The sequence below is a fragment of the Schistocerca serialis genome, chromosome 11, assembly GCF_023864345.2.
Source record: "Schistocerca serialis cubense isolate TAMUIC-IGC-003099 chromosome 11, iqSchSeri2.2, whole genome shotgun sequence".
Classification (NCBI taxonomy): Eukaryota; Metazoa; Arthropoda; class Insecta; order Orthoptera; family Acrididae; genus Schistocerca; species Schistocerca serialis.
In genome coordinates, this window is record NC_064648.1 from 138863293 (window position 1) to 138888686 (window position 25394).

General features: G+C 44.3%; 1 protein-coding gene across 1 annotated transcript; it reads left to right on the forward strand.

Annotated features, from left to right (window-relative positions):
- Nucleotides 1-702: 702 nt before the first annotated feature.
- Nucleotides 703-22245, forward strand: LOC126426985 (uncharacterized). Its single transcript, XM_050089142.1, has 3 exons — nucleotides 703-747; nucleotides 8100-8308; nucleotides 20414-22245. The coding sequence occupies exons 1-3, from the start codon at nucleotides 737-739 to the stop codon at nucleotides 21889-21891; spliced, it is 1698 nt and encodes a 565-aa protein (XP_049945099.1). The 5' UTR covers nucleotides 703-736; the 3' UTR covers nucleotides 21892-22245.
- Nucleotides 22246-25394: the final 3149 nt, after the last annotated feature.

A 25394-nucleotide genomic window follows, 5' to 3' on the forward strand; every position in this document is an offset into this window, starting at 1 on the left:
GACATTTCGTGTGTGCACAATTAACTCAGAGAATGTTTCACATATGGAGCGGCTGATGTCTATCGTTGCGTTTGTAGAAGGTCATAACATGTGTTCAGGTTTCTCAGAGCGTTGGTAACGAGTAGGGTTTTGACGGATTTGTCAACAGTCTGGCAATTCAATTTTCGAAAATCGTTCAAAAGTTTGAATAGAATCTCGTCAGAGTTCCAGCCACGCCATGTGGCTTTACACGTAGGAACTCGACGCTGCTGGCAGCTCCAGAACGTTTCAGTTGGATACATCGTCACGGGAGTATACATTCATACATTCAGACGTCTGTAATGTCAACTACCAAGAAATATCTGCACATCTCTTATCTGATGTCACAGTTTGAGAAATGTATTTATTTAATAAAACCCCACTAGGCATCTGCTGTGCATTAATGTCTTTATGCCTGTACAAAACTGAATGTACTACACTCATGCGCTGACAGTAATTTCAGTGTCATGTAATAGTGCTACATGTAACTGTATATTAAGAGAGGCTGCTGCTTGTGGATGTTATGAAAGTAATTTGAACTATTTTCTGTGTGTCTCAGAGTAACCACGCAAGTGATCAGCAACTCCACGGTTGGATTAAGGACATGGAACGTGTGAAAGACATGCTGCGCACGAAATTAACCGGATGGGTACATGACATGCAATTAGCCAACAAACAGCACTACGAGGTGGAAGAAGACAAGGACAGGCCAGGGAACATGATAATCAGGTATAAACCAGTGTACACTCAAATGTCTGTCGCACTCACTATGGTTTATTGGAATTTATCTCACTTTTATCCATGGAAGTATTCATTAAAGCTATAGAAAACACAGGGATCATTTAATTCAGATTGGAGTAAAGAACTAGCACTAATAGACAGTAGGGCATGGTTACAGAAACTCGTGATTTACAAAGTTTTTTGACTCCGCTTAGCCTTCGATATTTTGATTCGTATTGTGTCTTAAAATGTTCCACGTATTACGTAACAGACCAGCGGAGAAAACTGACACAAAAAACGATATTACTGGAATTACTAGAGAAAGTATTGATGGTTACAGATACTTCCGAAGCTTTCATAATTTGTGGAAACAATGATGTGGAACCTGAAACGAAAAGTGAGCGTGTCCTCGTCTTATTCGGGACAAAAAAAAAAAAAAAAAAAAAAAAACGAAAAAGAAAAAAAAAACACTTCGGGAGAAATTACGGTAATACCGTGTAGTTGCGACTCTAGTCCAGATACTGGCATCCAGTCGGTCAGGAAAAGAGGCCACAAGTCATGTTCATCTCAATAGATGGAGGAAAAATCTAAACAGCGATGAGGGCAGGAAGCGGATGGCCATCGTTCTTATATTTTGTCCTGTGTTTGGTGTGTTTAAATCAGTCCGTAGCATAGAGCGTAAATACTGGAGGTTGCGAGCGGGAGGAAAGCGGAATAGTCTCTCGAGTGTTTGACATATGGGGTCGTGGAATGGAGTAGTGTAGGAGATATGTTGGCACTATGGAGTGTGACCAGGTGGCCTCCTGTGTGGGAATGGGCAAGCTCCCAGCAGGCAGCCCAGGTCTTGTGGCGGTGTTGTTGGACTCTTTCAGGTGGCTTATTGTGGGGTAGCTATGGAGGTGGAAGACGTGGATTAGAATGGACAATTAGACTCAGTCGTGATTGCTATCAATTACATGAAAGACTTTTGCAGTTATATCTGAAGAGGTCGGTAGGGGAGCTACTTTGGGATGAGTGTGTCTGGGAAATGGACTAGGTCTTCTGAAACGAAGGTGATCAACCGACATCCACAGTTAAGTTCATCATGAGAATTGATGTGGGTAAACAGCTGTGGAGAGGCAGTGGTCAGTGTGAGGAACGAAATTACGTGCTATAGGATGATGACAGAGACAGGCAGTAGCACAGATCACGGTCGGGGTGGTAAAATACACACTCAGGATAAAGTATTATGCAGGATGATTGAACATGATTTGCAGCCAACTGGAGCTGTTTTTGAGGAACGGTATTGTTACTCCACAATGTTTATTGTGTGGGGATTTTTGGTTTGCTACTCCAGATCTGTCATCAGAACTGTGAGTGGGTTAGCGGTTCATTGTGTACGGACACAGGCAGGTAGTGTGACGGGATAAAACTATCGATATTGTGTCAGGCAGTGGGAATGAAGGTAACAGTGGTTGGGAAGGTGAACTGAAAATCGGAGATGGGTAGATTTCAAGACAGGGGTGCACTACACAAAGGAAGCAGCTGATCGGATAGCAGAGTACTTGAGGAGTGCACATGGGGGGTTTCAGGCTAGCCAGTAGTTTGAGGTACTGTCATGAACACTCGCCAGTTGGTACACATTTAGGGAAATCAGATAGCTTTCAGAGTAAAGTCAGTTCGACTCTGAAACTTTTATCAGTCAACTGTCGAAGTATTTGTAACGTAGTTCCCAAATTTGCTCTCCTCCATGAACGTTCTCAGCCTCAAATTATTCTTGAATTGAGAGCTGGCTAAGACCCAAAGTAAAAAAAACTCTGAGATATTTAGCGAGTCTTGGAATGTTTATCGGAAAGACATATTCGACGCCGTAGGAGGGGAAGTGTTCATTGCAGTTGACAAAAAATATTCTCTTTACTGAGGTTGTATTTGAGTGCAATAGTGAAGTTACGTGGTCGCACATAACAGGACTAGGTGAAACCATATCAGTTGTTGGATGTTTTTACCACCCACCCGGCTCCGCTGGGACAGATGTGGAGCCATTCAAAGAATCAGCATTGCATAAATATCCAGATCACGCGACACTAGCTGGCGGTGACCCTAACCTACCGAGTATAGACTGGGACGTCTATGGATTAGTGATCATGATGTCATCATAGCGACTACGGTTACGAAAGTCAGTAAATCAGTCGAGAACGCTAGGAGAGTTGATATGCAGTTGTCAGCGTCTCACTTAGACAATAAAATACAATCATTTAATTCCAGAATTATGGCCGTAGAGGAATTATGGCTAAAGTTTAAAGAGACTGTAAATCGTGATCGGGAAAAGTATGCGCCTACTAAGTGGATCAAGGGCGGAAAAGACTCATCGTGCTTTAACAACAAAATTCGGAAAATGCTGAGGAACGAAATGCTGTTACATTCTCGGTTCAGAAGAGAACGCGCAAATGAGGACAGCAAGATTTGTAGAGATTCGTGCATCTGTGAAAAGATCTGTGCGCGAAGCATACAACAGCTACCACAGGAGAACCGGAAAAAGTTTTGGTCCTCTGCAAAATCGTTAAGCGGATCTAACGCTTCCATTACAGTCACACGTTGACCAGTCTGCTTTGGCGCTAGAATATTCCAAAAGGAAGGCCGAAGTTAAAAATTCCTCGTTTAAGAAATCGTTCACGCAGGAGAATGGTACAAACGTGCCGTCGTTTGACCATCGCACAGAGTCCCGTATGGAAATCATAGTAATGAGTACCGCTGGCGTAGAGAAACAGCTGAAACAGCTGAAAATAAATAAGTGGCAATGCCTAGGTGGAATGCCAGTTTGGTTTTATAAAGAGTAGTGTATGGCATTGGCCCCTTACTTAGCTTGCATTTACCGCGAATCTTGCTATCAGCGCTAAGAACCAAGCGAATGGAGAAAAGTGCAAGTGACTCCAGTGTATAAGAAAGGTAAAAGAACGGACCCACAAAATTGCAGACCAATATCCCTAACACCTGTTTCCTGCAGAATCCTTGAACATATTCTCAGTTCGAACATAATCAACTTTCTTCAGAGTAAGGAGCTTATATGCACAAACCAACACGGTTTTGGTAAGCATCGCTTCTGTGAAACTCACCTTTTCATTTTCTCGCATGATGCACTGAGAGCTATAGATGAAGGGCAACAGGCAGATTCCATATTTCTAGATTTCTCGAAAGCATTTGACACGGTGTCCCATTGCGGGGTGATAACGGAAGAACGAGCATATGGAATAAGTTGACAGATATGTGTGTGGCTCAAAGATTTCTTAAGTAATAGTATGTTTTCGTCGTCGGCGAGTGTTCATCAGAGACAAGGGTATCATCAGCAGTGCCCATGGAAGGCGTCGAAATTGAGTGACTGCAGGTTGACACAAGATAACGTCGACATAATTTCTAGTTGGTATGATGAATGGCAGGTGGCTCTTGCTGTAGAAGAAAGCGGATAAGTGGCAAAAACGAACCCGTAATATCCGGATACGGCATTCCAAGTATCCTGCTTACCCCAGTCGCTTCGTTTAAATATCTGGGCGTAATGTCGCGAAGCGAGATGAAATGGAATAAACATGTGAGGATTCTGGCAGGGAACGCCAACGGTCGGCTTCGGTTTATTGGGAGAGTTTTGTGAAAGTGTGGTTCGTGTGTGAGGGAGACCCCGTTTAGGATGCCAGAGCGACTTCTTGTTCAGCATTGCTCGAGTGTTTGGGATCTGCACCAGGTCGGATTGAAAGAAGGCATCGAAACAATTCAGGCGGAGCAGTTAGATTTCTTACGCGAGTTTCGATCAGCATGGAAGTGTTATGTATATGCTTCTGGAGCTCAGCAGGGACGAAGACACTCATTTCGAGGAAAACAACTGAGAAAGTGTAGAGAACCTGGCTGCAGAACGATCCTAATGACGCCAGCACAGATTCCTGGTAGGGACCACGAAGACAAGATACGAGGAATTACGGCTGCTAAGGAGGTATATAGACAGGCGTCTGTCCCTCGCTCTGTCAGCGAGCCGAACAGGAAAGGAAACGACTAGTTGTGAAACAGGGTACCCTCCGCCACGCACCGCACGGTGGCTTGCGGATTATGTATGTAGATGTAGATACAAAGGACGATAGTGGAGAGGAATTATTCGTTTCATGTCCGTAAATTTAGTGAAATCATTTTTGTCTTGGTTTCATTTGAAATCGTGAGGTTTTATCTATTCTGTCTCATCTGTTTGGTCTTATGAGTGCATGCATGAGGGTTGTGGTGTAATAGGTGGCCCCAGTTGTGTGTAGATAAGGACATTGACAGGAGTTTATGACGGCGGTGACGAAGCTACAGTGGTGGTGGATGTGGTTGGAACTTCCTGCACCGGCAGTGGTGGGGGCGATGGGGCGGGCCGCGGTTTGGGGCTGGCGACGGTGTTGGCGACAGAGCCAGCGGCAGAGGCTGCTGGAGAGGGAGTCGACGGTGGCGCAGGTGGCGGCGACGGTGGTGGAGCATTTGACGGAGGCAGTGGCGAAGGGGCTGCCAGACTACGGCTCTCTGTGAGTGGTGAAGCAATGAAGACGACGGCGAAGGGTGGGAGATGATCGGCGAAGAACCGCTAACAGAGTCCAGGTGAGAGCTGAGGTGCTGGCGAAGTATAGTGGGGCGTATCAGTAAAACGGAGGATATACTTTGTACTGGAAATTTGGGGAGGACATTTTGAGGTTAACATGAGTAAAGCGAGTCAGAGAATATACTCCAGCCGAGAATGTGCTCAACGTGAGTAAAAGGGTGAGGGATGTTGCTTAAGACAAAGAATGTTCTCCGATGACGAATGAATAAAACTAGAGGAGCTTCTCACAATCGGAAAACATTGAAAGGAGCTCTTTGGCATTCTTTGAGCTGAGCAAGTTCTGTTCAGGTTAAGTTTTACATACTTTTTGACAGTAATGGCAGAATTCATGCTGCTTCGAAGGCAATGAAAGATATATGTAGCCCAACAAAATGCTGAACAGAGACACTGTAGAAGTTTATATGGGTTTCACAATAAGAACATTACTTGCCTCCAGAAAATCACCAAAGAAGAGGGGACGACCTTTCAAAAGAAGTTAAAACATTCTTGCTGGTTTTTAGTAGACCTAAGTTTTCAGACTAACGTACGAGAAAGCTTCGGTGTAGACCTACACCAAACGACGGTGTCACTGACACTTTCAGATGTTCACCATGTTGTCTTTTGACAGCATAAGTCTTATAGTTTGGTACGTTATAAATAAGTAGGCGGATCACAAAAATTAATAACTGGTTTCTTACAAACCTAGCGACCTGTTTCTCGTAACGAACAGAGCGCGCGACCGCTTCCGAACTTGATAAGCGAGCAGAACACTGTGCGCCGTATTTAACCAAAATTATCTCGTGTTAGAGAACTCTGACAGAGTTCCGGCTTGGAGTAGATAAAAGTCATGTAATCTTAAGATTTCGTTCGCATAATGTTCGCCTAACTTCTATAACTGAAAAGTTTTCCGCATGTTGTAAATTCGGTAACATCTCAAGAAAATGCATTTTCGTAAGCTGTACGTAATTGTCTTAATAATTTGTTGCCGCACATAAAATAAACAAAATGAAACGTAATGCAACTCTGCCTGAACACACTGGTGTCGTTGTCAAGTAAACAGTGATAACCAAGGACCATACTACAAGGAGTAGAGGGAGTAATGATTGTTCTGCGTTGTATCTGGCAGTATGGAGACTTTCCATCGTTGATGGGCTATAGGGAATGCAGTCGTAGATTAATCAGGAAAAAAATTGTCTCATACCCGATCCTGAGGGCTCCATTCTCATGATAAGATGTACCTGACACAGATGCATCGAATCGATGTATGGAACACTGACCTTAGGACAAAGTTTTACGGCCAACAATTTCTGTATGATAATTTCCACAGCCAAACGAGAGACCCGCGCCAACCACTCACGAAACGAGACCGAGCGAATGCTTCAGAGCCAAGTAAGCAAACATTTGTATGCAATACTGAAGCGTCATTTTGTCAAGTTTTACGTCAGCAGACATGTACTTCTGCACGTGAAGCATACAAGTGTGAGATGGTGGGCTGCGCACTGCCGGATGTAAGCGGAAACATTATAAAAATGCCACAACTGGTAAGGGTATAATGAGTAAAGCAAAACACGTATTGTGAAATAAAAACACATGTTTGGTATTTGGTTCAAATGGTTCAAATGGCTCTGAGCACTATGGGACTCAACATCTTAGGTCATCAGTCCCCTAGAACTTAGAATTACTTAAACCTAACTAACCTATCACACACATCCATGCCCGAGGCAGGATTCGAACCTGCGACCGTAGCAGTCCCACGGTTCCGGACTGCAGCGCCTAGAACCGGACGACCACCGCGGCCGGCTGTTTGGTATTTTCAAAGACGGATTTGAAATAGTTTAAGTCATCGTATAGTGCTGTCCTTAGCCGTTGGATTAGTTGAAGGGGACTGAATAAGTGAACGTGCTTGACGGTGCATTCACGTTTGTCCATTGAACTCATCTTCCTGTAAGAGTTCTGCTTTCAGCTGTTTTACAGTCTTTACGGAAAATTATCGCAGATGTCACATCACCTAATGCAGATAGGAAACTCCCTGGCAGGTCGGATCCCCGACGTTTGCACTCAACACTGCAGAGTGAGGATTCGCCCAGGAAGCAACTCCCGGGGCCTCTGGTGACTGCAGTGCCCATCCTTCCGGGAGCGCTGGTGCCGCCGGCCGTGCGGGGGAGCTTCCGTGACGGCTGGAGGGCAGCGGCTGAGCTACTGGCGGAAGTAAGGCTGTGACGGCGGCTCTCGGTTCCTGCCAGCCCAGCTCGATGTCTATTTTTTTAAGGACGTCATATTCGCCATTGACTATAAAAATTGTTTTACAATTGCAGTTTCGGCGTTTTGTGCCATTTTCAAGTGGTAATGTGGAAGATTTTGCTTCAGCTCATGACAGACATGTGTACATGTCAGCGTCTAAAATCATCTATAACAAATTTGAACAAGTCATTCATATCGTTAACATAAATATCACATGTTCACTCTCTTGCAATGCATACGAAATTCTTCTTTAAAGAAAAAGAGGTATTCTGCGGCAAGCTCTGCTGTTTGATGTGCCTGAAACCACTTAAAACGGTATAGCACCACAGAACGGAGTGGATGACCTGCAAGAAATAGTTATAATCGGTGTCTCACTCAAGTGCTCTGAAATCTAAAGATGAAATCTCGATGCGCTAAAACACAGTACTGATCTGCCAGAAAGTTTCTAATCCACTGCTGAGTGGAAATCCGTTCTGAATACTTGTACGTTCTTGCATAAACTATACATGCTAGGTTTTCAACTTTTAACCTCGCACCTTGTGTGCTACAGGCGGCCGCTGTTGAGTGAACGCCTGCTGCGCTATCAGCCGTGGAGCCTCTCCTTTGACGACGACTTCAGTGCGCTGTGCAAGGAGCGGCAGCCAGAGGCGTCGCAAATGTTCAGCCTCGCTGACGAACTGTACGCCTTCCATCGTGTCTCCTGGTACAATGCAGCTGACTACATCTATTCATTCTACGAAGATGACTTCAAGATTGTAGGTAAGTTTAATACTGGGACCCGGCCACTTCACGGTTATGCGCTGACAACTGAGATTCAAATATCCTTCTGAACATGTAGTTTTAGATCTTGCGTGATTTTGCACGCCACGCATGATCTCTGGTGCTCTTTGCAAAGTCAGTTTTTAGATTCCTCGGCAACTCTCCGTCTGGATCTATGACAACCTAACTACTTCATTTCGATGTATTATTGACTTCTTCATTATGCAGGGACTAAAAAAAGACTACGTACACAAAATTTTGGAGTGTTTAGAGAAGATTAAAAAGAACAAATTTTATGTGACACAAATGTCACAGGTGTGATGTTTTAGAGACGTTACTCAAGTGCCATCTGGCTGCTAATGATTGTGCAACACACTCGAAACAAGTGGTCTGTGTCACAAATAATGTTTGCAGCCTCAGCCTAAGAGGCAACCACCTCACCTGGGGTGTCCGCCAGTGTCTGTACACTGAACAACTCGTCTCCCTCCCGTAGGAGGCCCGTAGCACCTCTAAAACAGGGCCCATCCCACAGCACTTTGAACAACGTCTCTGAACGCCAGTGCAGATAAGACCTTCATACGTGTGCGACACGTGCCTCATATAAAAAAAGTGTTCCTTCTTATCTTCTATAAACACTCTAAAATTCTGCACATGTAGTTTTCTTCAGACCTAGTCTAAGGCTTTTTAAAAATGGCGAATGATCTCTGCAACATAACGGCTACAGACAAGCTAATTTTCTGTCAATACTGTAACTGGTGTAGTGTTCTAGATTTCTCATGTGTGATCCTAGCACGATACTGTTCGTATTTACTAATTTTCTTTGACGAACAATATTTAGATTTGTAACAGAACAGTTAATTGTATGAGATACACTGTTAATATTATCCTTAGAAATGTTACTACTATGAACTGTAGTAGGACTGAGGAAACACTGTATTTTCAGCTATCGCACCTGTTTGTTCGAATCACTATATTCTTTAAATTTATTATTTTACTCTCGTTGCTGGACTTTATCTCTTACTCGATCATCTATCTACCGTTGCACCAGACATGAAACGAGCTGTAATCGTTCATTTCTTTCTTTGTAACTGTCTGATAGCTTCTTGTTCGGTAGGGGGTAACTCCATTTAAATGAGAGGAAGGGGGGACAGTGAGCTTGTGCTCCCTCAGCGGAAAAGTTATTTATGCCTGCCGTTGTCACTCTTGACCGCTTCAGGCAATCGAACTTGCAGGGTTCTAATTGGTAGTAAACCGACTAATTAAAAAACTACGGTGGTCGAAAAGGGTTACAACACATAAAGAAGTAAGTTATCATAAGAATATGCGTATATTAGAACCAGGGACTGTAATACTGCGAAGAACGGTCTTTACAAAATTTCGGCTGCAGTCGATAATTTAGTGCAAACACTCATAAGAATAATAGTGGCACATAAACGGAAATACGCATTGTTAGCAAGTTACTAAACAAGCAGACTCTTACCCCATCTGTTTCTAGACTGAGCTGCACTCTGCAGCAAGTCTGTAAGTATGACTGAAACTGTTATGGACACCGAGAACAAACGTGTGAGATGAAGTTGATGTTTCTATTCCTCGCGAGTTGCGACAAGATATTAAAGAATGAGCAGCGACAAGAGCTTACAGAGTTGTGGACAACTAGCCGTTTGTCTGGAAGCTAACTTTAAGCCCGACATTGAAGATATCTTCAGGGGAAAGTTCTCGTGAAAATCCAGAGAGATCGGAGAGATCGTGGCAGTTCGGGTGAGATAGGGAGGGGGGGAGGGGGGGGGGAGGGAAAGAAGAAACGGGTGCGAATCTCTTCTGAGCACGTGGCGATGTTGGAGATGGCTTGCGACATCCAGCAGGCTGCTACAACGGCCCTGTCTGAAAGAGTTGCCCTCGCCACTATTAAAACCGTGGTGCTTTACTGTCGGTTGTTTTACGCATCACTGACCAGCAGAACTAGATGCTTGCCCACAACAGACCAACGTATCAGGAACTGAGTCCTGATTTGCTGTCACTGCCATTGTGTAAAATCAACTAAATCGCAAATCCAAGGCTACAGATGTCAAAAATACTTCCAGTGTGACGACTATCTGACCCAGTATCGCAGAACCACCTGGCCTATCCCAATTACAAACAAGACCAGTCCAAGTTGCAAATTTTTATTTTTTATTGATTCGATGATTTGTTTCGGACCGAGACCCATTTTCAAATCGCCAAAACATAGTCGAAAATGGCATTTCCGAAGATGTCAATAACGTGCAATGAACAGTTACAGTGCATGCAGATAACTCATCGAATGAACAAACCCTCGGAACGGTTTTTCGTTCACTGATTACCTGAAGTTGCTGACCCAAACTACAGCAGCATACTGGAAGTTCGTAAAACCACCCATGTTAAATATGCCAAATGTACAATCCTTGCACAACTGCATCATCTACACAGCCTCAATTCTAATAAATATAAAGTAAACGCATTATTCACGACACTAAACTTACATTCCGCATCCCAACAACTACATGCATTCCATCCTCACCATCAAAGATATTGAGTTCAGATCCACAGTTTTCTACACCGTCAGTCGAGCTCACCGTCTTCATCACTCACATGTTATCTCAATGCTACAACTATACTTTAATGAAAATTGTTACAGTTTCGTAACACAGTCCCAGTCCCTCTACACTCTACAAAGCACAGATAATTGCTACAACATACAATCAGATGGTATTGCCAATGGGTGCTTGTGAGATATCCTGATACCAGCACCTCATTCTGCAGATCAGAAACCCTGGGATTGGTGATACACATGAACAAAAACACTGCCCCATTTTCCATTAACTGAACAATCTATTGAAAAATGATTCATTCTCCTCTCATCCATAACAACCACACGTTACCAAACAACCTCAACAAGCCAGACTCAGTGCTTCATATCTTAAAGATATACTCACTGTATCTAATGACTGCTCGACAATTCGGTACATACAGTGTCACACAAATACGACCACCATATCTCTTGGGCCCAGTTTAAAATACCTGTCTATAACGTCACAAAACGAATTAAATATAGCATTTACAACACAAGACTATAAAGTCACACATTTTGTGAGTGTGTGGGTTGGTGTTATTCTGTTATTCTGCGCAACAGAGTAACCTGAGATGTACCCTTTATCCCCTGCAAGATGCAATTTCCACCCCCACACTACTACAGAAGTCAGACGGACACTCCTAAAGCTCTAAAGAGAAATGCCTGAAAAACTTTCAGCAATAAATACCTTCTGGAGTCGTCCACTGTAAGGAAATGACACAAAAATTCACAAAATTTCTTACGTAACTAGTGGGGTACTGGAGTAGTGCTAGTTAGTATAAGATAAACATGAAAGCAACGAAAATTATTATTTATTTTGCAAAAATTCTGAGAAATCACAATAGCACTTTTAGTTATGAATTGAACACGTTATTTGTGGGTTCTTTTCAGAATGTGAAGTTACCTCTTAAGGATAGGATTCGCTAATGAAATTTCTATACAAAGTTTAAGATTGTTATTGACTTGGCAGAATGGCTGAGAGCCGCACCTATTCAACTTGAATAATTATCAGTTAGAATGTTGCTAGGTACAGTCGAGGCTGTCACGTGTGATATGCAGTGAAGCGTACTGTTGTGGAGGAAATGTGGGGGTCGCAAGAGCTGTAGCTGTGATGACTGCTGTCTGCGCTGCTCGCTGCCGACAAATAAGATAACTCTCGCTCTATCTGGATTGACCTTCGCCAATCAAACTCTCCCTACACCTTGATGAAGTCAAGGACTCCTATTTGCCCCTAGTCTATTGGCGTGGTACACCGGTCACATAACCAGTCCACCACGATGCCACTCAAAAATTCGCTCGCAGGTGTTTAACTATTACTCAGTCCGTTCACACCACACAATAAGTGTGGTGGCCAACACAGTGAACAATGCTTAATCGCAAGGACTCAATATACAGTCGCACTCCAATTGGCTCTCGACAGAGGTGCTCTCCCAGTGAAGTACTGAGGACAGACTTGTTCCTCGCTCTTTGAGTACATGTACGAGCGCGCACGCTCTCGTTACGTGTTTTCGCTCCAAGAGCGACAACGGAACGGCCCCTCTGCACGCCAGACGTGAAGGGGTATATCTTTCGATTTCTTCCATTACTCCTTCAGCTCAAGGCGTCAGAAATATCGTCTGCCAATCAGCATTGCTCTTCTAAAACGGGAGAATGACGTTTTGTTTAAGGTGACCAATCCGGAAATCTGTAGTATCAGTGTTTGGCGTTTGCTGTCTCCCTGTGAAAATCTCTGAAACTGCGTTCTATGTGTAAAGAATGCATAGGCTAACCGCTCCCACACAATGTAGCGGAATTTGCTTTTAAGCCGAACACGGGGATGTCCTTTCACTCGGGCTAACGCTGTCTGCTCTACAGGCGGTAACTGGCCGATGTAGATAGCTTGGGACCGGCCTCTCTCGAGCTAAAAGCTCCTGTGACCATCGTGTCTGGAATGTATGTGTGTACGCCAGCCTCGAGTATTTCAACCACAGTGCGCACTTGCGATTTATTAGTTATTTGCATATCGTTTACATGAATTCATACAATACTGACTTTATCTTATCGAGTTTGGGCTCGAATGAAGCGTCTTGATGTGCAGAATATGATTGTGAGGGCAGAATATGTAAGCAATGAAGGAGACCACGACGTCTTACAATTTCAGGAAATTTTTATGAGAGGCTGCTCATGACTCCATTACTTTCGACCTCCTTAAAAAACTCTTATTTCCTACTAGCTCTAGTGAAGTTGTGTGATATCATACTGTATGCAAGTTTATATCCCACAGCTCACCTATGATTTAAGGGTAGTGTCTTTGTATACTAATCAAAACGTCATGGGACCAAGGTTCAAACCTCGCTACTGCTTAAATTTAGAATAAAAATCATCAGTAATGATGGATGGGCGGATAGAGCTTCAAGGAACTTTCTTCCCCTGCTCCTAAAACCCTGAAGAGTCAGCAGTGCTCAAAGGCATGAGAATGCAGAAGGTAATGGGAACCACTGGTGTCTGTCCACAGGACATGTGGCCTATAATTGAAAAGTGGTATGATGACTGCTCCACTGGCGAAATATTCCGCAATAGTCGCACATTCGGATCTCTGGGAGGAAACTGGCAAGTGCCAGGTGTCCCAATGAATTATGTTTACTGTATAGCTCCTTGTCTGGCACACCATGCTTCTTTTGTTACTGTAAATCTTACTCAACAGCATATCTCCATCTGCCTCGATAACTTCACCTCTTGGTGTAGCCTCTGCTACATCAAAAACACTTTTGTTAAAAACCCAAGGAATTATTACAATAAATACCACCAATCATTTCTCTCTCCCTAACTTCCACCATGGCACACATAAACAGGACTGTGTGGTGGTACTCTGTTCAAAGGTAAGCTGGTTCGAATCCAGGTGATGGAAGAAATTTGCATTGCTGGTATATCCCCAGTAATGGGAGGGGAAATTGAAGCATAAAGTTTCTCATCACCAGACCTCGTGTCAGTGTTCTACATTACATTACCTCTCCTCAGTGTATCATGATACACTGATGACGCCTGTGACACTGTTGAAGGTCACACATGTGGTGTCGACGATAATCGCCTGCAGCAAATCGTCAATCGACCACCGCAGAGATGCTGTACACCTAAGCAGCATCGCCACCGCCTATGAGAAAGAAGTAGTAAGCCACTCCTCCTGTAGCTTCGAGGCGCCACACACGACAAGTATTTCCAGCTCTGCCAGTGCCTGGTACGAGTTCTGCCAAAGTCCAGCCTGACTTCTGTTCTGTCTACGAGGGTATCAACAGTTCCATGACGACTGCAAAGAAGCGACGAATTTCTGCCTTCAGAGTGCAGTGTCGGCGTAACGTCACTCAGTCAAGCCTAGGCCAAGCATGCACATACAGAGAGTCGAGGGCCAACAACAGACACATATTTGGCACAGTTGTAGTAAACGTTCAGTGCTCATCATGTGCAGACTTGCACTGTAATGCCGCTCAGTGTTTTCAGCAGCTCCTGTGTAGTTGGACCCCAATTAATACCACACGTGATCACACAGCCACAGCCACGAGGAGCTAAAGATAAGTGTATTGCTTTCCAAACAATAAGGCGTTCTGATCATTGACTGTTTCATCTATCTACTTGTAAATTTATTAAAAGCATGACACAACAACATGTGTGTCAGATGTGGATGTTAAGCTCTTAACGCATCCATTACAGTCACGTACACTCAACAGATAACTCCGAGTCACAGTTCTCTCACAATGCAAGGACAGTGCCCAATTACGTGGAGGAAGATAAGCGCTTGCAGTAAGGCGGTGGACCTGCTGCTCCATTCCTCTCTGCTGACATGGGCAGAGGACTCTCACTTTCTCATATCTTGGAATAACAGCTTACAACAAACAGGAAAGACAGGAAACTCGACAATGTGGGGATTCCATCATTCAGCCATCCTCTGTACTTGGGTAAAACCCACTAAACGAGGCGATGCTGTGGTAAGCTGTTGGCTCCAAACTTGATTTTCGACCATATTTAGTTTCTCTGCGATGTCCCTACACAGCTTAAGGTGAATGACACGACGGTTCCTATGGATGGACGCAGCTGTCCTGCTTTCCCGTTCTTCCCAATTCTGGGTTATGCTCTAATAGCTGTTTCACCAACAGGACGTTAACCCCTGATCTTGTTTCTTCCTTCGTCTTTCCAAAAGCCTTAGTGGCCCCAGTGTTACTTTCGCCAATATGGCTTGGATCTCAGCACTCTCAAAAATTTACCATTCCTTACAGTCTTAGAACACCTTGCACTCTGTATCATATTTGCAGTCTCAGACGCAACCTCTACCAGCTGATTAGATTGCCCTCTCTTCTGAAGTTCATCAGACTTTGTCACAAATTGTAAACGTCCCATAAACTTGGGGAACACAAGCAATTTTTCTCGCCTATCCTCTGGATACCTAGGCTTCTGGTGCGCCTATACCAACATGTCATATCCACCCTCCACTTGCCACCATTCTGTATCCTATTCGAGCGGAACTTCAGCTGGCTAGTTCCTGTTCCAGAATAGTATGTAGACACTTAGTCCTCCAACCAGCTATAATCCTAGCGTCTACGCCTCTTCAATATGTAGATGATCCTGCTTCCAGCCTCCTGACCACTGTCATCCCTCCCTCACACCTCCCTCTACCCTCATCAACTTGTCAATCATACTTCCCAGCCCACTCCAACACCTTGAATACATACACCCTTTCTGGCCGGCACCTGCATCATACTGTATTACCCTCGTAGTAGTTATTGGGAACTGACTGCCAGTGACTTGCCAGAAGCAAGAGCCTTATCTTCACCATAGCACCATCATCAACTTCAATGTACATGTGTTTATGTAGAAACGCTATGTCTTTTATTTTTTTGAAACCTATCATTTTATTCATTCTCCCATAAAAACTATACTGGCCTAACTTCGATAGGCTGAAGAGCAGCAAAGTGTCCGAAGCTTGCGCACCACACGATAATGTGGTGGGAGAGGAATGAATAACAAAGAAAATGGAGTGTTTACGACAAAGTCGTGCATTCGGCCTTTCACAGAATGTGCCTGTGTATAAGAATCTTTCACAACTTATTCGTCTTACTGGGTATACATTTGCGCTCAACACGGCAATGAACGATACAGGGTGAGTCACCTAACATTACCGCTGGATATATTTCGTAAACCAGATCAAATACTGACGAATCGATTCCACAGACCGAACGTGAGGAGAGGGGCTAGTGTAATTGGTTAATACAAACCATAAAAAAATGCACGGAAGTATGTTTTTTAACACACACCTACGTTTTTTTTAAATGGAACCCCGTTAGTTTTGTTAGCACATCTGAACATATAAACAAATACGTAATCAGTGCCGTTTGTTGCATTGTAAAATGTTAATTACATCCGGAGATATTGTAACCTAAAGTTGACGCTTGAGTACCACTCCTCCGCTGTTCGATCGTGTGTATCGGAGATCACCGAATTACGTAGGGATCCAAAGGGAACGGTGATGGACCTTAGGTACAGAAGAGACTGGAACAGCACATTACGTCCACATGCTAACACCTCTTTATTGGTCTTTTTCACTGACGCACATGTACATTACCATGAGGGGTGAGGTACACGTACACACGTGGTTTCCGTTTTCAATTACGGGGTGGAATAGAGAGTGTCCCGACATGTCAGGCCAGTAGATGTTCAATGTGGTGGCCATCATTTGCTGCACACAATTGCAAACTCTGGCGTAATGAATGTCGTACACGCCGCAGTACATCTGGTGTAATGTCGCCGCAGGCTGCCACAATACGTTGTTTCATATCCTCTGGGGTTGCAAGCGCATCACGGTACACATTCTCCTTTAACGTACCCCACAGAAAGAAGTCCAGAGGTGTAAGATCAGGAGAACGGGCTGGCCAATTTATGCGTCCTCCACGTCCTATGAAACGCCCGTCGAACATCCTGTCAAGGGTCAGCCTAGTGTTAATTGCGGAATGTGCAGGTGCGCCATCATGCTGATACCACATACGTCGACGCGGTTCCAGTGGGACATTTTCGAGCAACGTTGCCAGATCATTCTGTAGAAACGCGATGTATGTTGCAGCTGTTTGGGCCCCTGCAGTGAGGTGAGGACCAATGAGGTGGTCGCCAATGATTCCGCACCATACATTTACAGTCCACGGTCGCTGTCGCTCTACCTGTCTGAGCCAGTGAGGACTGCCCACGGACCAGTAATGCATCTTCCGTAGATTCACTGCCCCGTGGTTTCTGAAACCCTCTTCATCGGTAAACAGGTAGAACTTCAACGCATTCTCTGTTAATGCCCATTGACAGAATTGCACTCGATGAGTAAAGTCATCACCATGTAATTGCTGATGTAGCGACACATGAAACGGGTGAAAGGGGTGACGATGCAGTATGCGCATGACACTACTTTGACTCAGTCCACCGGCTCTCGCAACGTCCCGTGTACTCATGTGTGGGTTCATGGCAACAGCAGCTAACACACCAATTGCACCCGCTTCTCCTGTGACGGGCCTGTTACGGACCCGTTTGCGTGCTACGACCATACCTGTTGCATACAGTTGGCGGTAGATGTTTTGCAATGTGCAGCACGTTGGATGCTCTCTGTCCTGGTACCGTTCTGCATACACCCTGCAAGCTTCAGCTGCATTTCGTCGACACTCGCCATAGTTGAGTATCATCTCCGCCTTTTCAGAGTTCGAATACACCATGGTCACAGTTCCTACAACACTACACTATCACAGACGTCTGGTAACACGGTGTACTACAGTTGGTCTGCGTGCGGAGACGAATGCAGAATAACAATAGCAGCAAGCGCTACATGCGGACACTGCGACAGCTAGGCCAAACCACAACAGTGCACTACAGCCACACTCGTAAACACGGTCGTCATCGTAAACATGTCCCTGCAGATGCTGCTCGCCGACCGTGGCCCGTGTTTGTTACAAGACGCAACTGAATGTCGGAGGTTTCAAGCGTCAACTTTAGGTTACAATATCTCCGGATGTAATTAACATTTCACAATGCAACAAACGGCACTGATTACATATTTGTTTATATGTTCAGATGTGCTAACAAAACTAACGTGGCTCCATTTAAAAAAACGTAGGTTTGTGTAAAAAAACATACTTCCGTGCATTTTTGTATGGTTTGTATTAAACAGTTACACTAGCCCCTCTCCTCACGTTCGGTCTGTGGAATCGGTTCGTCAGTATTTGATGTGGTTTACGAAATATATCCAGCGGTAACGTTAGATGACTCACCCTGTATACATTGGATGATGTGTAGCATGTGTATCATTGTCCTTTGATTTGTACTCTGAACAGGAATAGTGCTCGAGGAAAACGACCATCAGCACTTCTCAGAATGCAGTAGGTAAAGCCGTCATCAAGCTGAAGCCTGGTTTGGTCACCACAGTGCTTCGCGAGCCACTGTCCTACTGCAGGTTGTGGTCATTCGCCGTCTTCCTACTTCTGAACTAACTTACCGAGTTAATAATTGTGGGACACAGTTAATTATTGGGTCTCCGAACAATTCTACAGTTCCAACATTTTCGATTTCCATAAATCAATGTCAGAGGTGAAAGAAGAGATAAGTGAGAGAAGGAATCTCGGGAGCAATGCCTGAATCCCAAATCTCTGGAGTTGTAATCCCACATTCATCCACTCAGCAGCTGAGACATATATGTCCCAATTGCATTTATTGCTGCATTGTTATCATTACACAAGGTACGAGTGAGAGGAAGTAATTACATTTTTCTGCGTGTTTTTGAATTTATGCAAACAGAGTATTAACAGCAAATCGTTCATTGTGGTAAAGGTACTTCCAAAATCGTCGGCTACTGTATTTTGTTGTGCCTTTTCTCGACATTCTCGTTCTAACGAAACAAACTGGTGACAAATCTGCTCCATCACTTTTTTTTACGCTGCGTGATGGGGTCACTACACGGAGGAAAGTGAAATATCAGAAAGACGAGAATTCAGCCTCCACCCTATTTCTTTGTACAGCACGCCTATATAGTTATGTCAAAAGAGTATATTCAATGTGGACGTAGTTAGATATAAAAAAAAATACGTTTCCAACGGATCAGCGTGTGGACGATCACACCTTCCTCAGATATCTATGTGTCTCGCTGTCCCCCTTGCTTTATTGCGGATCGTTCTAGTAATTCTGCTTAGAAAGACTTCCTCAACACTTGTGTCAATTTTCCATTAATCTTTCAACGTTGAGCCACATGAGGCTTTATTATTCTTCATATTCAGTTATTTGCGTGGTAAGATCAAAAGTTTGTCATGACAATTTCAATAGGTTGTTGAGGTGGTAATGTTGGGATTTCGTGGTAACCATTTTAATGTGGCTTTAAATGCTGCAGAACCAAATAGAATCCGAGAATAAGTTGTTCATTAAGAAACCCACACATCTGAACAACGAAACGAGACTCAAGCTCCTTCCTTCTACAACCACACAAGATCCGTGACTGCCTTGTCATGGAGCTGAGATACTGAAAACTTCTGTTGTACAGAGAAATAGAAGTTCCCATTCATGTAAGCTTCAAAAGAATGTGGTCCTAACAGGTATTCTGATCAGACAATGGCCCACATAAGGTGAGGTAGGTTCCTTTCCAACTCTTGCTGATAATGGGTACTTCCCTTAGACAAGAAAACAATATTTTTCCTGAGCAAACAGTGGTATATGGCACATTTATACGTAAACAACACTCTTGAGCGAGACATGGCACAAGTCGGCACAACGAAGTACGGTAGGTTACAAATCGTTGCTCCACACTACTGTCAGATAATTCAGTAACAAATATGGGCCTAAATCCTTTCGTATTCATATTTTTTGAGTGTGGTGAAGAAGATGCTTGAAGTCCAACTGCTCTTTTGCAAATGATTTTCATTGGAGACTGCTCATCTGATTAAGAGTGGGTGACACACGTTTCCTCTCAGTTTTTATTGCTTCCAATATGTGGTCTGTCTCTGAGACAGCCTAAAAATACAGGACATTTATCTCAATCAGGCATGGCTACTTTACGAGGGGGACTGAGGCAAATGGTCCCATCATGCCTTACATAGTTTCTCCTATCTGCGGATGTTCATGCACCCACGAATCCTCCACTAATCTCTCCTTTACAAGATAACTGTTGGTCCATGGATTCGGAACTCAAAGACTGCTGTGCTGAAACAAAAATATAATTCTGATAACATTGTTTTTTTAATATCTTCAGTGCAGGACTATCAATAAAACCTATTTACTTCCTTATTTTTACTATGTCAAGAGCGATACAGGGACTTCTTGGACACCCTGTAGATGAAATAGACGTGAATATTAACAATGATATCTCTGTTTGTTAATACTCTTACTTTGTGTTGACATGCCGCCTTACATAGTTCTGGGTAACTGAACCAGGGTAATGTGGGTAAACAACGCCCAGGCTCGTCATCCAGAGAAGACTTTGGATTCAGCTGCCTGCAGTGTACGGGCACCACCTACTTGCTGTCGTTTTCTTGCAGACGAGGAGTGGCAGCTGGAGGACAGAAGCCACGATACGCTCTCCGTGGACACTGACTGCGTGCAGCTGTTGGTGAACGCCCTGGACCACCCCACGTGTCCGCTGGAAGACCTGCCACTGGAAGCCGTGAAGCAGCACGAGCGGTGCCGCGAGCAGCTGTGGGACGACGTGGTGCAGAGGTCGCCCCACATACCCGTCACCAGCTACCTGGCCTACACGCAGAGGATAAACGTCAACCTCTGTCTGCTGGCCTGGATGGCGGTCAACTCGTACGGCATTTGTCAGGACGTCCCGTTCAGTATGATACAGTCCGTGCACGATGCTCGCTGCTATTTCGATAGTCCTGACGATCAATCATGTCTGCAGTCGAACGCTACAGACGCCATATGCTCTGTTTCCAGAGCTATTCTGTTGCTAAAGTGTAGCGAATATTCCTCCATTAAGACTTCCCATAATTATACGTACACTAGTTTCGGATTTGGAGTATTCCGTAGTACTAACAGGATGCTCTATCAAAAGCTAACAGAAGAAACACTGAACTACAAAAACAGTTTAAACAATGCCACCTTGAAATACAAGGATTTTAAAATCGACAGCTTGAAGCCTTTAGAAATCTCATTTATACTGGTAAATTTAATTTTCCGTTTTTCGACTGCCGGGGTATACTTGTATCTTCCCCAGTTACGTAATTTGCCTGGAAAGATATTCTTGTCCTTTCAGATCACGTGCATAGTCCAGATCCTGTGTTCTGAGGTCGTGTATCGTATGGCAGGCGTCCCTGACTTACCAACAGCAGTGCTGATAGACAGCGCCCTCACACTTCTCAGCTGTATCTGGCTGAACTCATTCTGCTACCAGATGTATTCTTGTGTCCGCCATCTCAGGCTTCCTGACCAGCTACTACCTGCTGAACTAAGCCAGTTATTCCGTCGTGAGGTGCTGTGTGTGCTTATACCGTGGAGTATAGTATGTGTGGCAGCTGCTGCTTTGGAAAAGACGGGTAAATATTACCTGATCTACAGTCGTATAGTAGTCCTTGCAGGGATTTCAGTGTCTGTGGCATTCAACTTGGTTTGTCTCGGACTGCTTGGATACATGTACCTACGTAATCGGTGCTCCATGCGGCAACTCGAAATTGTTGATAACAAGAAATTTGCCTCAAAGAAGGAATGTCTTTTTATGTCAGTTAAGGCCATTATATTAAGTGGAACAGGAATTATTATTAGAATTGGGTTCCACCAGGCTCAGGGAATAGCGCAGTTTGTGTACTATATGCATCTAGTTACGATGCTGCAAGGACCAGTGCTCTTCGTCTGTTTCGTTTGCAATGGAACGACGCTCCCCATACTCAAGAACAGGATACTTCTTTGGTGGGACCCAACCAACATCCCTGCAGGTGTAGAGCTGTGTTCAGCAGCCGAGAGGAATCTGGCCAGGAGAAACAATGAACAGTCTCCCTTTTCAGAATCCTCGCTGTAGCCTCCTTCAGTATTTTTCCCAAATAACTGTCTCCACACCACACTGCATTAAACCCAGCAATAAAAATGGACTCTACCTGGTATGACAATATCAAATTTCATTAAATCTGATATCGTACAGCCAGTACTTCTCTTTCCTAACGTCTCCTTCATTTATAACTGTGTGCTTATTTGTGAGTGGTAGCCCCTGTCTGCCTATTCTAATGCATTGAGACTATTTACTAAAATTGTTGGGAAATGCTTCGTGTATACAATAGGCTGCGTTAATCACACGGCCTGTTATATACAAGGTAAACGCAGCACGTTGTCGGAGGAATTCCCGTTCGTCAGTGTCATCTACCGTGGCGATGGTGCATTTCTGGACAGATGTTCGTCGGACGTTTTTTCTCCGTTTTCCTTCGAGGATCTGTCTTTGCAGTTTGTCGGTTTTATTAATGTACAATGTATGATATTAGTATATAACATTATGTCTGAAACAAGGAAATTTTCCATATGTGTGTGAAAGATGTACTTTTACATGATTTGTAATTCAAGTACCATGACAAGAGACATTCAGATATTTATAAAATCAAAAGAGAGGGGCCAATGACTGAAGTGGTGTGTGCATGAAAGTGTAAATGGGTTTGTTGAGCTTATTAGTGGTTCGATTACATAGTGACTCAAACAGGTATAGTAATAAAGTAACACATGACTTGTTGTGTGAAATGTGGCTTGAAGTGAACGCAAATTGTCGAATGGCAGAGTTATATGAGATTAGCATTATTGGGTTTGTGAGACAAGATGGTGATTTGTTAAGCTAGAGGTTTGTAAGGGTACTATGGCAGATGTTAAAAGTTAATGTTCCATGTGCCACTCTTGGGCAAGGAAGAACATTACTTAAAGGCGTATTTACAGGAACAGTACTGTGGAAGGATAAATTTGTGCCAGTACTGTGAGTCCTGGAAAACATGTGCCATAGTAGCTTCACTAGAAGCACACAGTACGCAGAAATTGTTGTGATTCGTAATCAATAGACGATCTCCCATTCGTTCAAATAAAACCTGAGTGAGCAAAGTAAAGGAGTGTCTGTGTGTATTTAGTATCCAGCCCAACTGAAAACCCTGTGATAAATAGTACTACGTGGAGTGATTTTCGTGAATTGTGAAACTACAGGCATCATCGCGCACTTAGCAGGCACCCGCGGTGATAACCGCGATTTCCATGCTGGACGCAGTGGAACCAGAGGCCGCAGCGCCACGAGGGAGGCAGGTGCCGGGTGCAGCCCGCCAGCCCGCAGGGGGGCGCCGGCAGCTCAACACATTCTGTAAAACCGTTTGACGAAGATTTGCAGGCCGTGCGCCTCGATTCTGTCAGCGCAGCGCCAAGCCAACCCTGGCCCGCTCTGCGTGACGTCACAGGAGCGCGCCGCGGCCTTCTCTTTAGGTGGTGCCGGCCAGAGCCGACACGGGGCGCACTGGGGGTGCTTAGCGGCCCACCCACACAAGCGTCCTGCACCACCGGGACACGCGTAAAGTTTGTCCGACACAGTGGTCGCCAGCCGAGCCTCGACCCGCTGGAAAGTATCGAACCTCATCGCTCGAAAGCCAGTAGTTAACGGCACTCGTGCTACCTACTTACCCCCAGGCAAGATCCCGAGTTACGACCGCAGTACTGGGAACATTCACAGGCAAGCCCAGGACATTACTATCGACTGGCTGTACGAAATACACAGTTCAAACTCAACAGGAAGACGGTCACTCAAAAAACATTACTCCCAAATTTAGATAACAAACTGAGATTATCGCTATCCAATTACCCCAGCCAAGTCAGTCTGAGTCGGAGGACCACTACCACTTCGCTAACATCACCGAGTTTTCCCTGAGCTACAATTCACCGTAAACGCCCACACTAATTACTAGTGGTGGGCAGGAAATCGCGTATCTGTTAGAAATCGCAGTGACTGAGAAGTCACAGATATCACAGTAGCAACTTTACACAATCTAACTGCGATTTCAGTCACAGTTAGCAGTCGCAAGTAGTATTTCACATTCAAAGACGTGAGCCATCTATTGGTCGAATTTAGCACTGCTTTCTGCGGTTTCAGTGACAAGTCGCAACTAACAAGGGAACCTCTCCATCGCACCCCCCTCAGTTTTAGTTATAACTTGGCACAGTGGATAGGCCTTGATAAGCTGAACACAGATCAATTGAGAAAACAGGAAGAAGTTGTGTGGAACTGTGAAAAAATAAGCAAAATATACAAACTGGTCATCAGTCTTGGTCACATACGCAACATAAAGGACAAAGTGAGCTCAGGAGCGCCGTGGTCCCGTGATAGAGCGAGCAGCTGCAGAAAGAGAGGTCCTTGGTTCAAGTCTTCCCACGAGCGAAAATTTTACTTTCTTTATTTTTGCATAGTTATTATCTGTCCGTTCGTTCATTGACGTCTCTGTTCACTGTAATAAGTTTAGTGTCTGTGTTTTGCGACCGCATCGCAAAACCGTGCGATTAGTAGACGAAAGGACGTGCTTCTCCAATCGGAACCGAAAACATTTGATCGCAAGGTCATAGGTCAACCAATTCCTCCACAGGAAAACACATCTGATATATTCTATACGACACTGGTGACGGCATGTGCGTCATATGACAGGAATATGTTGTCGACCCACCTAACTTGTACACTTGGCGAATGGGTAAAAAGATTCTTCTACTTTGCCAGATTTAGGTTTTCTTGTGGATGTGATAATCACTCCAAAAAAGTGATGAAAACGTAAGAGTTTGTCACATAAACTGAAAATAAAAAATTAAAGATTTCACTCGATGGAGGATTTGAACGAAGCACCTTTCGTTCAGCAGCTGCTCACGTTACCACGAGACCACGGCGCTGCTGCGGTCCCATTGTTCTTAATGTTGCCTATCTTGCCATGAACTACTCAGTTTGTATATTTTGCTTATTTTTTCACAGTTCCGCACAACTTCTTCCTGTTTTCTCAATTGATCTGTGTTCAGTTTTTCAAGGCCTATCCACTGTGCCAACTTATAACTAAATCTGAGGGGGGTGCGATGGGGAGGTTCCCTTGTAAGAGTCGCAAGTAGCAACTAGAAAGCGCGGTTAACAGTGCCATCTGTGGGTCAAAGTTCGTACTACGCCCATCTCTGCAGTACGCTATGGAGTCTAACTGCGATTTCCGTGACAAGTCGCAACTAAGAGTCGCAAGTAGCAACTAAAAAGCGCAGTTAGCACTGCCATCTGTTGAGCAAAGTTCATACTACGCTATTCGCTACCGAGTCAAACTGCGATTCCTGTGACAAATCGCAACTAAGAGTCGCAAGTAGCAACTAAAAAGCGCAGTTAACATACTTTTCCTAGTGTCATCTGTTGACCGACGTACGTACTTCGTTATGAGAGCCTTGTGCCTCACGAGATCGATGTGCTGTGTGTGCATATGAAGGGCTTATTTCAATAGTGGTACAAGTCCATTTTTGTTAATTTTGAGATATAGAGTCGTAAAGTTAAATGAGTGC